General features: G+C 50.4%; 1 protein-coding gene across 4 annotated transcripts in view; it reads right to left on the bottom strand.

The window, feature by feature from the left end:
* Positions 1 to 786: 786 nt before the first annotated feature.
* ABTB3 (ankyrin repeat and BTB domain containing 3) overlaps positions 787 to 13,186 on the bottom strand; it is a 288,735-nt gene continuing 276,335 nt past the window's right edge. For all 4 annotated transcript variants that reach the window (XM_059186771.1, XM_059186772.1, XM_059186770.1 and 1 more), the window contains 3 exons: positions 11,786 to 11,854; positions 9,936 to 10,049; positions 787 to 2,953 (listed from right to left, as the gene is read on the bottom strand). In XM_059186771.1, coding sequence (XP_059042754.1) covers positions 2,744 to 2,953; positions 9,936 to 10,049; positions 11,786 to 11,854 — 393 coding nt within the window. In that variant the 3' untranslated portion in view covers positions 787 to 2,743. The remainder of the gene's footprint in view (positions 2,954 to 9,935; positions 10,050 to 11,785; positions 11,855 to 13,186) is intronic.

Below are 13,186 nucleotides of genomic sequence, written 5' to 3'. Positions count from 1 at the left end.
GTTCTCCAGGCGGGACTAGCACTCGGAATTCCGGCCCCCGCACTTGGATACTTTGGTTGCTTCTTAAAGAAAGAGCTTGCCTGCTAAGCAGGGCCTCGGGGCTGGTGAGGGTTGGTGAGGTCAGCTGTTCACCCCAGCCTCCCTGACCAGGCTTCCTAGCCCTGCTTCCTGTAGGCCGTGTGGATGGGTGCGGGGTGTGGGGGGACTCAGTCTCCACCCAGACCCGGGCTGGGCCACAGCGGACCGGGTGGGGCCTGGGTCTGACCGCAGTGATGAGGCTACCCGAGAAGAGAGCTGCTTGTCCCTCTGTGGATCCCCCCCCACCCCAGAATGCTGCCGCCATCCACAAACATCAAGTCAGGCTGGCCCTTGGTAGGGGACACGCCATGTGGGAGGGGCCTTTTTTTTCTCCATTTTCCCACCCCCCAGAAAGATTCCTCAAGGCACAGAGGAGACAGCCAGAGCTCAAACCCTCTGCAGGCTGATTAGCCTCATGAGGCCAGTACCTGAGGTGGTCTCGCCTTTAAGTCCTCCAAAGGGGGGGGGCACCCAGAGGTGTACGCAGGCCCCAGGGGACTTGAGCCTGGGAGGCCGACATCTCTTCCACAGAGTGGACTGGGGGCATCCCACTGCCAACGACACGAGCCCCTCCCTCTCTCTCACCTGGCGTCTTCATCTTCCATGACTTTTGTCTGCGGGACCACGTTTTCCAATCTTTCAAATGAATGAAGTTCTCGGGCCCCACCTGGCGGGGAAAGAGCTCCCTCGTACCACACACACGCGATGCGCGGCTTGGGAAAATCGTTTAATGACAGAGAAAGCACACACCAAACTGCAACAGAAGCCCGTCGGGAGTCGCCACTGTACAAATCGGAGGCCAGAGGCCCCAAACTAGCATAAGACATTCGCAGGGAAGTCAGTCGTGGTGAGGGGAACATCACACAGCATTTCTGAGGATGCGGAGGAGGCAGGAGGCAGCGGTGACTCACACATGGGCTGTGTATCTTCTGGAATGTGGCCTCCTCTGCAGGCAGTCCCTCCCCCCTTCTTCATTTGATGGTAGGGCCTGGGGAGGTTTGCAAATGACCAAGTAGGAGAGAGGCCTTGTGGATCCAAATCTCTCACGGGCCAGCGTTGTAGGCAGACACGGCCCGGGTGGTCACGGGTCACACCCATGGTAACTCGGTATTGGTCCTCTTGGATGGTGGCTCAGGGAGCAAGTTCGATGGGTGACAGCAGCTCCTCAGAGTCTAGGGTCCGTGCACAACTTCCCAAAGGCATGCGAGGAAAGAGGTTTTTACCAAAGAGACTTTGCCAACCCCAAAGGGTAAAAGTCATTCTCGTTTCTAGCTAGGTTCCAAATTAAGGGACAAGAAAGAAAATGAAAAAAAGGCAGCAACTCAAAAATTACCTGGAATATTGTGGCACTTCACCAATCCCTTTTGTTTATAATATATGGCAGAGCAAAACGGACCCCTGTCGATATAAACTTTCGTTATAGATAACCTTATAACTGTACACTCTCGGGATACAGAAAGAATCCTTCTATCATACATGTTTCATCTTTAAAAATAATCTAACATAGTCATATATCTGGCTAGTAACAAACTATTAACATCTTCTGAGAATACAGAGGAAACTTTGGGATTAATAGTAAATCCTCTGGCGTGCGCCCTCCCCGCCTCCCATCAGCATCATCTATGAACACGTTTCTGCAAAAGCATCCAGAATCATTGTTAAAGGAAAGGAATAGGTTCTAGTTTTCACCAAATGGATTTTTAGCAAGAAGTGATGGAACATTTTTTTACCTTGGCAAAAATGAAGCACAAACATAATATTTCACTGGTTCGGGCCCATGCAAATGCATGTTTTGTTATGTGGGCGTGTTTTATTCTCACCCCAAAATCACGATTAGCATGCACGTTGTTTTCAACTATCGAGTTAATTATTGGCAGTGCACCTCTTTTGTGTAACCATGATCACTAAGGCAAGGTTATTATTTTACCTTGTATAGAATATCAGTAATAACTTGTCAGATGCATATGTTTATACAGTACAGACCGGCAACTTACTGTTTAAAAAAAAAAAAACGAACCCAAACTCAAAACACAGATCCCTAAACACAATTCAATTGAAAATGAACTGTTAAGCTTTTAGAAATAGATTTTAAACTACAAGGCTGCCCTGTTTTTTTGTTTTGTTTTGTTATGAACATTTTAAAAAGTTCCCACCCCTAAAAATTTGCCAATTTATTTCTTCGTGATTGGTAACAATCTCGCAAATTCGCTACCACGCTGACTCTCCCTGAACCACAGAGACGAAGGTCCTTCGTGGGAACACAACCCTCGCTCATCAGGGTCAGACCAGTCACGTTCTCCAGCTCTCAACCGGTAACCCAGACGACCTTGAGTCCTCGATTCATCCACTGGACGGTGGTCCCCGCCCCGCGTGTTTGACTGCCCCAGGGGTGCTTTCCGATGGGCTTGGCTTGGCTGCCCAATGTTGACCTTCAAGCTCCGAACCCCGCTGCCATCTGACCTACAGACCAGAGGCATGTCCTTTGTTTTTCAACAGGAACACACAGGAGCTGAAATTGCTTATTCGACAGAAGCTGAGGCAGTAGAGACAGCTCCTTGGCCTAGCCAAAAACAGACGCCAGGTGAACTTGGTATGTGTTTGTGTGAAGCCAGTGCAGCAGCAGGGTCTGGAAAGTCCCTGGGGACCGTTCCCTGCCCTGGACGTTTCATACGACAGAACCTTTGGAAGAGGACAAGTGGATTGACTGAATCCTGATGGCCAACGTCCTCTGTAAGTCCTGGAGCACATCCTGGCCCGTCCCTTCGCCATTTTTGTCATAGAGGAGCTGCTTGAAGGCTTCATTTTCAATGAGGACCATCATGTTTTTGAGAAAGTAGCCTTCACAGTAGGCTGAGAGCTCTGTGACTCCAAGAAACTGGAGAGAGACAGGAAGCAGGAGAAGGTTAGGTTTCTGGACCACCTGCGTACCTAATAATGGCTAACAGCCGTGAGGGTAGATTGATGACAGTGGCTGAGATTCTCTGCGCTTTGCTGCATTCCCCTAGGGGACTGGGGTTCATTTCTCCGGGGCTTGGCCTTGTGACTTCCTCAGGCCAACAGCAGGTGGCAGACGTGAGAGCTGCCAAGCCCGGGCTAGCTTTAAAGGGCCAGGTTCGGACTTCCACGCTCTTGCTCAGAACCCCACCTCTGCAGAGAGAACAGGCGAGGCGAGCCTGCTGGGAGGGTGAGCGGCTCCAGGAAACTGAGAGGCGCCAGTGACCGAGCCCAGCCAGGGTCACCCAAGCCAAGCACAGCTGACCAGCCAGCTGACTTCAGAAGCAAGGCCCGTGGAGACCAGAAGAAACTTCTAGCTGTCCTGTGGACTCCTGTGCTGAAGACCTGCTTACTGGTTTAACCCCCGGGTTTTGCGTTTCTTTGTTGTACTCTAGCGAGCTGGCGCATGAACGGAGCTGCAGACACAACTCTAAGCACCTGGAGTGTTAGCCCATTTGACTCTCACAGCAGTCCTGGGTGGGCATGGACTACGTATGCCCTGGATTTGGGGCAGTGGTTTCTCTACCAGGGCTGATTTGGCCATCCAGGGGACATCTGGAAAAGCCTGGAGGGAGTTTGGTTGTCACGACTGGGTGTGGCGGTGACGTGTGTACCACTGGGATCTAACGGGTGGAAGCCAGATATGTTGCTGGGGCTGCCACCATGCGCAGGAGAGCCCCAGCAGCAGAGAATCCTGCAGCTCAAGCAGGCGGTGCCAAGGCCAAGAAAGTGATCTGGACATAGGGTTCCTTGCAGACTAAGCCAGTAGGGAAGGGATGATGTTGACCTCGATCAGGGGCCAAGTCGAGGGTCAGCAGATGGCACATTCTTAGTACTTGTTGAATGTAGGAGCGAATAGTTAACTAACCGAGTAACAGACTCACGGCAAACGTCGACCAAGAGCTTACAATGTGCCAGATACGTTGCCAGGCACTTCGCCTGCAACATCTCATTTAATCTCCAACCTCCCCGGAGGTGGGTGTATTACCACCTCCAATTTACAGAGGAGGAAATAGACAATAACTGACAACAAACTCACGCAGTGCATCCAGGGCAGAATCGGGCATGAAACTCTGGTAATTCAAGTTCTAAAGGCTGTGTGGTTAACCACCAAGACACTGCCTCTAGCCCAGCACCATTACTCAGAGGGTGGGTATTTAGCCTCATGCGTGTGCCTGGCGGAGGGACTCGTATTTGAGGCACGGAAGTACATGTGGTTATGTGGGTTGGCTGTCTTCAGACCTTTTCTACACTTTCCAGAGCTTGTAAGTCTCTCTATCACAATGAACTGGGCATTCAGAAGTTAAGTGCTCCTTGAGATGACATCCTGCTGCTCTATTTAGATGCTGAATTATCTACATCATCTAAATGCTGAATCATCCTTCTGAACTCCCTGATATCCTGTCCTTTAAACCAGACATGCACTTTAAGTTGTTAGATATGGACTGGTGCAATGATAATGAGGCAGTGCCGACAGGGTTCCGGGGGAATGAGCTGGAACACTTGGATTCAAGTGGGGGCTCCTCTACTTTCCTGAAGATGTGACCATGGCTGGGTCACTTTGCCCAAGCATAGGTTCATCATTTTCAAAATGAGAATGAGGCCACCGGCATCCCAGACCTGTCAGGATGATTTATGGCATGATTCTGTCATTTGTCACACTTAGGAGAGGCAGGTTAGGAATGTAGCTAAGAGGGGGGCCTCTGGGATCTTTTTTTCCCTTCCATCCGCCCTTCCTTCCTTCCTTCTTCTTCTTCTTTTTTTTTTTTTTCTTCAGATTTATGACTTTAGCCATTAGCTGTTGGGCGAGTACATCTGTCTTTGCCTCGGACTTCCTAACCATAAAATGGGGATGATAATACCTCCCTAATAGTCTGTTGTTGAGATTAAATGAGATCACGCATGGAGCATGAGAACAGTGGTCAGTTGTACTCAGCACGCAACGCTAGCTGTCATTGTAAATGTCAACTATGTTTATAATTATCACTCTCTTTCTCACCAGCTGGTATCCAGTGACCCACGTGGACAAAGTAGGTGGCCAAGCTGGGATAAGGGGAACTGACTGTACCTACAGAACCTAGCCCAGGGGCGCCTGGGTGGCTCCGCTGGTTGAGCATTTGACTCTTGGTTTTGACTCAGGTCATGCTCTCAGGGTTGCAGGACTGAGCCCCACATCAGACTCCATGCTCAGCGGGGAATTTGCTTTAAAAATTCCCAACCCTCTGCCCCTTCCCCCATCTCTCAAGTAAATAAAAATAAATCTTAAAAAAAAAAAAAAGAACCCAGCCAAGCCAGCTGGCCCTTACAAGGACCAAGCCTGTAACCACGAACTCCCTGATGCCATGTGCTCATTCGCCAAGTCAACGGCAACGGTATGCGAAAAAACCATGTGCAACCTTGAGCAAGTCAGATCACTTTCCTATGCCTCAGTTTCCCCAGCTATAAAATGGAAGGAGTGAACCAGAGACACTAGGTAATTCGTGGTCTCTGAGAGACCCAGAAGACATGGTGAGGTTTAGCAGTGAGAGAGCTTGTTATCACCCAGGGTTCGCCTAGTATCCTGGGGGCTGGGAGACACCTCAGGAATGATTTCATTCTTACAACATGAACCATGCTCTTACAGTCCTAGAGCACAAGGCTTCACTCTACAGCTGGGGCAAATGAGGCTCAGCGTTGCCTATCTTTGATTCTGCGGACACCCTTTACCACACCTGGCCATGCACTTTGTCTATCAATGTCCCTCACTGTAAGGCAGTAAGTGGCGAATAATAAATACTTACATTTACATTTGGTGATATTTACTCAATGGTGACTGTAGGTCAGACCCTGACTACCTCCACATAGCTAATTACTGACGGAACTGGGGTGGAAACTCTCATCTCCTAGATCAGTGGTTGACAAACTGCAGCCCTTCGGAAAAATCTGGCCCCCCACCTGCTTTTGTAAATAAAGTTTTATTAGAACACAACTACATCCATCATGTACATATCGCCTATGGCTGCTTTTGTGTGGTTCAGCACAGTTAAGGAGGTACAAGGCGACTGTGTGGCCTATGTGAAAATATTTACCTGGCCCTCTACAGCACAAGTTTGTTGAGCCCCATCCCTAAACTGTAATTTTTCAAGGGCAGAGACTATGTCTTACTAATTTCTTATTATATTCTGATGAATACAGTTTCTGGTAAACAGCAGGTGCTCAATAAACACTAATGAATGAATCCCCTGGTTTCCAAACCTGTGTTCTTTCTAGCACAGAGCACTGCTGAGCTTACTACTCTAGCTTAGAATCAATTTGATGAACTAGCCTATTCTTTTTCCCAGGTTGAAAGATACCACAGAAGGGCCATCAGTAGCTCTGGGGCCCCCTTTGTTTTTGTTGTTTTAAGATTTTATTTATTTATTTGTCAGAGAGAGAGAGCACACAAGCAGGGGGAGCAGCAAACAGAGGGAGAAGCATGCAGGACTCCATGCCGGGACCTGAACCAAAGGCAGACGCTTAACCGACTGAGCCACCCAGGTGGCCCCCGAGGGCCCTTTTTTCATGACTGAATAGTTTGGAACAGCTTTGCCAGAGGGGAAAAAAGATGGCCAAGCTATGCATTTATGGGATGGGCTTCTCATCTGTATGAAATTCTGCAGCTGTCTGAAACAGATGTCACAGAGAGGTAACATTGCCAAGGGCTTGTTGACATTTGCAGCATTGTTTTAACGTGTAAACGCCTATGTTTCCTGGGGTGCTGAACCAAGAGTTGGTTTCTTTCTTTTCCATCTTTTACTAAACTAGCCTCAATTTGCAGTACAATCTGCCAGGAACAGAAGCCACATGGCATGTGATCATTCGTGGTGCTGTAGTATCCGGAGCACAGGGGAAGCAGCACAGAGAAAAGGCAGGGGCCGGCTGGCTTTGCCCTGTCCTCCATGCAAATAGCACAAAGGGCAGCTTTTGCATTGGAAACACACCAGGATGTGGCCTGGGAGCCACGGCAATGGCTGGTGTCTGCCAAAGTGTACCTGCAAAAGAGGCAGTTCCCTGCCTTAGGTGTGCAGAGCCTGTAGCACCCGTGGATTCCTGGCCTGGGCTCACACCGCAGCCAGTTTCATTATTAATGGCAAGAACTACGGAGCCTCCTGCCAAGGTGGCTGGAGTGATTAAAATGGATTGCTGTCAAGACGACAGGCCATGGCAAAGCCACTTGTGGATGCTGGGTTCACAGGGCACCTGGAGGTTCCGTGGCCAGGGGAGGCAGAGAGGGAAGAGGGAGAGGGGGAGGGACCACAAGATTACTAATCAGGCTCTTCTCTTGGGGAGACAGCAGCCTCCGATGCTTTCCTGCAAAGTCATTAGTTGAAGATTAAAGAAAAAATGTGCTGTGTCCTGAGAAACCAGATTTTGGTAAAACCTTCACTTAACCAAAATACCTAGTGTACCTGCACACGTGTGTGTGTGCATGTGTGTAGGAAGTAGCCTGTAGTTGTCGATTTATTGATGACCAATTAAAAGATCTTTTCTGTGTATCAACAATTATTGCACATTATTTCCAACATTTGTTGGGCCAGACAGTAAACACAAGGTTAGGAGCATGTGCTTTTCAGGAAGAAAAAAATCTAGATTTACACTTCTGGGTATATACCCCAAAGAACGAAAAGCAGAGACTTGAACAGATTATTTGTCCCCTGTCCATGTGCACAGCAGCATTATCTACAGCAGCCAAAGGGTGGAAGTCACCTGTGTGTCCACTGATGGGTGAATGGACAGACACAGTGTGGTCTCTCCATACAAGGAAACATCATGCAGCTTTAAAAAGAAATGAAATGCGTTGCCTGGGTGGCTCAGTCATTGGGCATCTGCTTTTGGCTCAGGTCATGGTCCCAGGGTCCTGGGATCGAGCCCCACATCGGGCTCCCTGCTCAGCAGGAAGTCTGCTTCTCCCTCTCCCACTCCCCCTGCTTGTGTTCCCTTCCTCGCTGTGTCTCTCTCTGACAAATAAATAAATAACATCTTAAAAAAAAAAAAAAGAAAGGAAATTCTGACACATGCTATAGCACAAACGAACCTTGAAGGCACCGTGCTAATGGAAATAAGCCAGTCACAATGGGCCAAAACGTGATGATTCCACTTATGTAAGGTCCCTAGAGGAGTCAGATTCATAGAGACAGAAGGTTAGGTGGAGGTTTCTGGGGCTGAGGGGAAAGGGAAATGGGCATTAATGTTCTGTAGGTACAGAGTTTTAGTTTGGAAAGATGAAAAGTTCTGGAGATGGATAGTGGTGATGGCTGTATGGCGGTGTGAATGTGCTTAGCCCCTGAAATGTACACTTAGAAATGGTTAAAATGGTAAATTTCACGTTATGGCATCTGCCACGATAAAAAGAAAAATCTCCACAGCCGTGGGATCTTAAGCAAGTTCCTTCACCAATCTGTGCCTCAGTTCCCTTATTACGACATGGGACTAATGATAACGTTTACCTCAAAGAGCTGCAGGGAGAGGGTTACAAAGGAAGGTGTGACAAGGATCTTAGCACAGGGCCGGCATGCTACAAGGGCCTGTTAAGATAGAAAACATCTCAAAGGCAGCCCAAGTTTTCAGGAGGAACAGTGAGAGCGCAATTCAAGTCAGTCGTCACTGGACAGTGGATGTGGGGGAGGTGTCCTGAGCTCCAGCCACACAAAAGAAGGCTTTTTTGTTTTAATTCCTGATCTCAACTCATTTCGTTGTTTCTTCCTAGCAAATGCTAACGTGCCTGTCCTCAGCGCAAGGGACCAAATGAAATGGCACCTGAACAAGTATTTGAATTCTCTTGGTCCCAGTATCCCCACAGTGACATGAACTGGATGAGGGCAGTGGTCCCCCCAAATTGGAGTTAAGACGGGTCTTAGGGCTGAAGCCACAACAGTGACCCCAGGAGCTTGTTAAAAATACAGATTCCTGGGGCGCCTGGCTGGCTCTGTAGGTTAAGCACCCGACCATTGATTTCAGCTCAGGTCATGATCTCTTGGTCGTGAGATCGAGCCCCACATCGGGCTCCCCATGCAGGCTAGAGTTTGCGTCAGATTCTCTCTCCCTCTCCCCACTCACGTGCTTTCTCACTCTAAAATAAATAAATAAAACCTCTAAAAAATATATATACAAATTCTTGAGCCCCACTGCAGAGACCACTGTGGGGTAGGGGCCTAAAGATTCAGGACTCTCCCCAGGTGATTCTGACTAGGTGTTGGGTCCACCTGACCAGGAGGACCCCTTAGGGGCTCTCCAGGGCTGTTCTCAATCTTGGCCAGTTCTAGAACAGCAGTGCTCCCCCTTGAGCACGCACCAGAGTCACCAGTAGGGTGTGCAAAGCCACAGAAGGTGCGCCTCTCCGCAGAGCTTCGGTTCACGAGGTCTGGGATGGGGCTCCAGAATATACATTTCTAACAAGTTCCCTGAAGAGGTTGATGGTTTCTAGATTGGAGGACACACTTGAAGAACCACTATTCCTTGCTACTCAAGGTGTGGTGGCTTAGACTGGCAGCAGAAGCTTTACCAGGGAGCTTGTTAGAAACACAGACGCCAGGGTGCACCAGGCCTGCTGAGTCAGGGTCTGCACCGTGATTCGTGTTTGGGAAGCACTGTTTGAGAAACAGCTTTGTTTTTGAAAATCCCAAGAGTTCCTGCTTTCATTATATTTGGGAGGAGTGAGATGAAGGGCAAGGCATTTTTTTCTAGAGCGGGAGGGAGGCTGAGGCGGGGGAAGGACTGCGGGCAGCTCAGCCCGGAGCGGGTAGGCCAGCGTCTGCTCTCTGGCCAGACTCTGTGTCTGCGAAGGAAAAGCCCGAGCCACTTCCGTGCACCGCGCATGCTTGGGCAGCCCGGGCGGGATTGATTACCTTGGCGTGATTGTAAATATCCACACAGTTGTCAGTGTTAATGCTCTTTGCGCAGATAATCTCACAGTGTCGCTGCAAGGCCTCCAGCTGGAAAAATTTAGCGGCAGACAGAAGCTAAAAATCGTAAGAAGAGCCTGTTAGAGGTTGGGAGGTGGAAATAAAGGGGGGACAGGGGTGGGGAAAATCTCCATCTTCCACAGAGCTGTCCCAAGGAAAAGGGCTGGGGGCACAGCGGTGGGTCGGTCACTTTAAAGCACAAAGGAAACCCCAGAAACTAAGGCACAGGGATAGAACTCTGTTGCGGGCGAATATGGCAGGGGAGGAGGAGGCTGAAGGGAACCAGATTTAGCATTTTAGCAAAAATGCCTGCAGTTGCTATGTCCAGAAACAAGGGTGAATGTCCTTAGCAAGACAGACATGGATGCGGCGAACTCCCTCTGTTCACCCAGGTGTCCTACACAAATGTCACCTCAGAGAAGCCTCCCGGACCGCCCCACCTCGGGTCACCTCCCTCCGTCACTGTCTGGCCTCCTTCCCTTGCCTCAGTCTTCCTCGGAGCCCTCCTCTCAACAGACATGATGTCATGCCTGGCGCCCTCAGAGAGCCCGCGAGGGCAGGGGTCTCTGTCCCTTTGCATCACCGCGGTGGCCGGGCCCCTGGGAGTTTAAAGGGACTGGCTCTGTGAGGAAAGGATGGGGGCGGGCGTGGGCGGCAGGGTGAGCTGCTGCTCGGTGACAAGCTCTTCTGCATCATTTATATGATTTACATGTGCATTCGTTATTTCAATTCTAAAATAAAAACAAATGTGACAGAAGAGCCTGCGTCTTCAGAGGGTAGCTTGGTCCGCAGGTAGAGAAGTGTCAGTGCAGAGGTTCAGAGAGACCAGAGAGGAACTGGGGGGTGGGTGGCGGGGGTTGGCGGGAGGTTACAAAGGGAAGGATAAATGGGTCACACAGTGAATACCCAGCCTATGGCCCTCCAGGTGCCGGGAACTGTTGCAGGCACCTTATTATAAAATCCTACAATCTTCAAAACCCAGCGAGGTAGATTTTGTTATTCCCATTTCCAGGTAAGGTAATTGAGGCTTGGCAAGGTTAAGTCATGGCCAAGATGACACAGCTCTGCAGGAGCAGAGCCTGGATCGAAACTCGATTTTTCCACCACTGTGTGGGGTCATCTTCTGACGGGCTGACCGTCCTGACATCTCTAATCGGCCACGTGCCCAGGACTTCGGTCACCTGAAAAGGATCCTGGTTCCTTTGCTTGGGATTAGTGGAGTGATTTTGGCTTCCGGTTCAAAGCTCCCAGCTTTGAGCAGGAAAACCAACAAGGGCTCCACTTTGAGGAAGGAGCAGGGTCCCTTGGCCTGGGAGAAGGGAGCAGAAACAGGCCCCTGGACTCAGAAGGGGAGGACAGGCTTGGCAGAGAGGTAGACAGCAGATGGGGTGGGGGAGCCAAGGAGCCTCGGGAAGGAGGGACGGTCACCGGGAGTCCTTATAATGGGCTCCTGGCAACCACATCAAGGAACACACTGTGATTTATGTTTCCTGGTGACAGAAGTCACCAAGATAGCTCCTGATGGTGATATTTGCGCCCCCGCTGTGCCTAGAGCTAGCCGGAGCCTCCTCAGTAAGCCCCCTCTACCCGCCCCAAAGCCAATTAATATTGGATTTTGCAGACTTGCTACCTAGCACCCCAGCTCTCCAGGAAGGGGCTCTGCCAAGAAGCCCTTGGGAGGTCCAAGGAGGCAGGCAGGACCCCAAAGCCTGTAGCCAAGAGAAAACCCAACACAGGTGCCCTCAGACACTGCCAACACATGCCAGTGACCTGGGTTTACAGGGATGCCTTACCTCCATTATCTCGTTGTTTTTAATGAGCAGTGACTCTGGGCCACCGTAGTAGAGATACTGCATGACCAGCTGGAAGAAAGGACACAGAGAGCAAAGCGTCAGTCCGAGGGCAGCACAGACACAGTTCTCTTCCAGCTGGGCAGTCTGTGTGTCCCTCTAGAACATCCGCTCCTGCCGGATCGCTGCCTCGTGGGAGAAGTTCCCCTTAGGACACTTCCTCCTCATTGGGCAGTTTTCCTTATCACCACTGCCACTTGTCTCCCCGTGGTTCTACTGGGCTCCAAGCGCACCCCAGCTCTGCTCTCCATCATAGATGGCAATCACAGCTTTTCCCTTCCATGTCCCCCCCATTCGGCCGCCTCCAGGACACTCGGCTTAAACAGCCTGCACCAGCGACCATTCCCCTCCGGGAGCATGGCCCACAGTGACTAGAAGATTCTCTTTAAATCCCAGAGAGGAACTCTGGGTTACCATGGGACCACCTGCTCCTTTTTACAGCTCAACAAGATGTGGGAAGTAGCCGTCAGGGGTCGGGGGTTTCATGGTCTTGTGGATGTGAACGGTCCTAGCCAGGCTGCTCAGACCGTCCATGTGATTCAGGAGGCCTGAATGGTGTGCCAACCAGAGCTTTACCAGCTGGCGTCCCTTTAGAATGAGGCCCCCGGATGTGCAGAACTGGCCGTCACCACCTCCCACGAAGCTGTTCATTTTTTAGATGGTGCACAGGCTTTCCAAGTGGGCATGGTCTTCTCCACCATCGTCCTCTGCCTGCCTTATGACACGTGGACTCCCTGCCTGTCCGCACGGCAGCTGTGCTGGAAGCATCTGTGGACTGGCTACATCCCATTTTGGGGCACTTGTAAAATGAGGCACTGGGGCCGGGATGTCTGCTACGGTCCCTTTAGGCTCCAAAGGTCTGTGACCACCATAAGGGAGTGCTTAAGGGCAAGGACCCTGCACTCGGGCTGCCTCAGTGTCCGATCAGGCTCTGCCACTTAAAGGCTGGGTGACTTGAATTAGGTTAGGCCTCTCAGTGTCTCAGTTTTATCATCTGTAAAGTGGGGCTAACATTGCCTACCTCATGTGAGGAGGATCACACGACAGGGAACAGCTCTAGCAAAGTCCTGGCATGTGGCAAGAACTCAGTAAATGTTAGCTCTTTGATTTCCTGAGGTGGAAGCACCTTTTTCCTATAGTACCTCTACCACCTACACTCAGGCCTTTGAGGCCCGGTGCGACTGATCTCAATCTACATTTTGCATGCATGTTTACAAATAATAGTTTTCTTAAAAAACATGTTTACAGGGCGCCTGGGTGGCTCAGTGGGTTAAAGCCTCTGCCTTCGGCTCAGGTCATGGTCCCAGGGTCCTGGGATCGAGCCCCGCATCGGGCTCTTTGCTC

The sequence above is a fragment of the Mustela lutreola genome, chromosome 8 (assembly GCF_030435805.1).
Source record: "Mustela lutreola isolate mMusLut2 chromosome 8, mMusLut2.pri, whole genome shotgun sequence".
NCBI classification, from domain to species: Eukaryota; Metazoa; Chordata; class Mammalia; order Carnivora; family Mustelidae; genus Mustela; species Mustela lutreola.
This window is presented reverse-complemented; position numbering and strand designations above follow the sequence as displayed.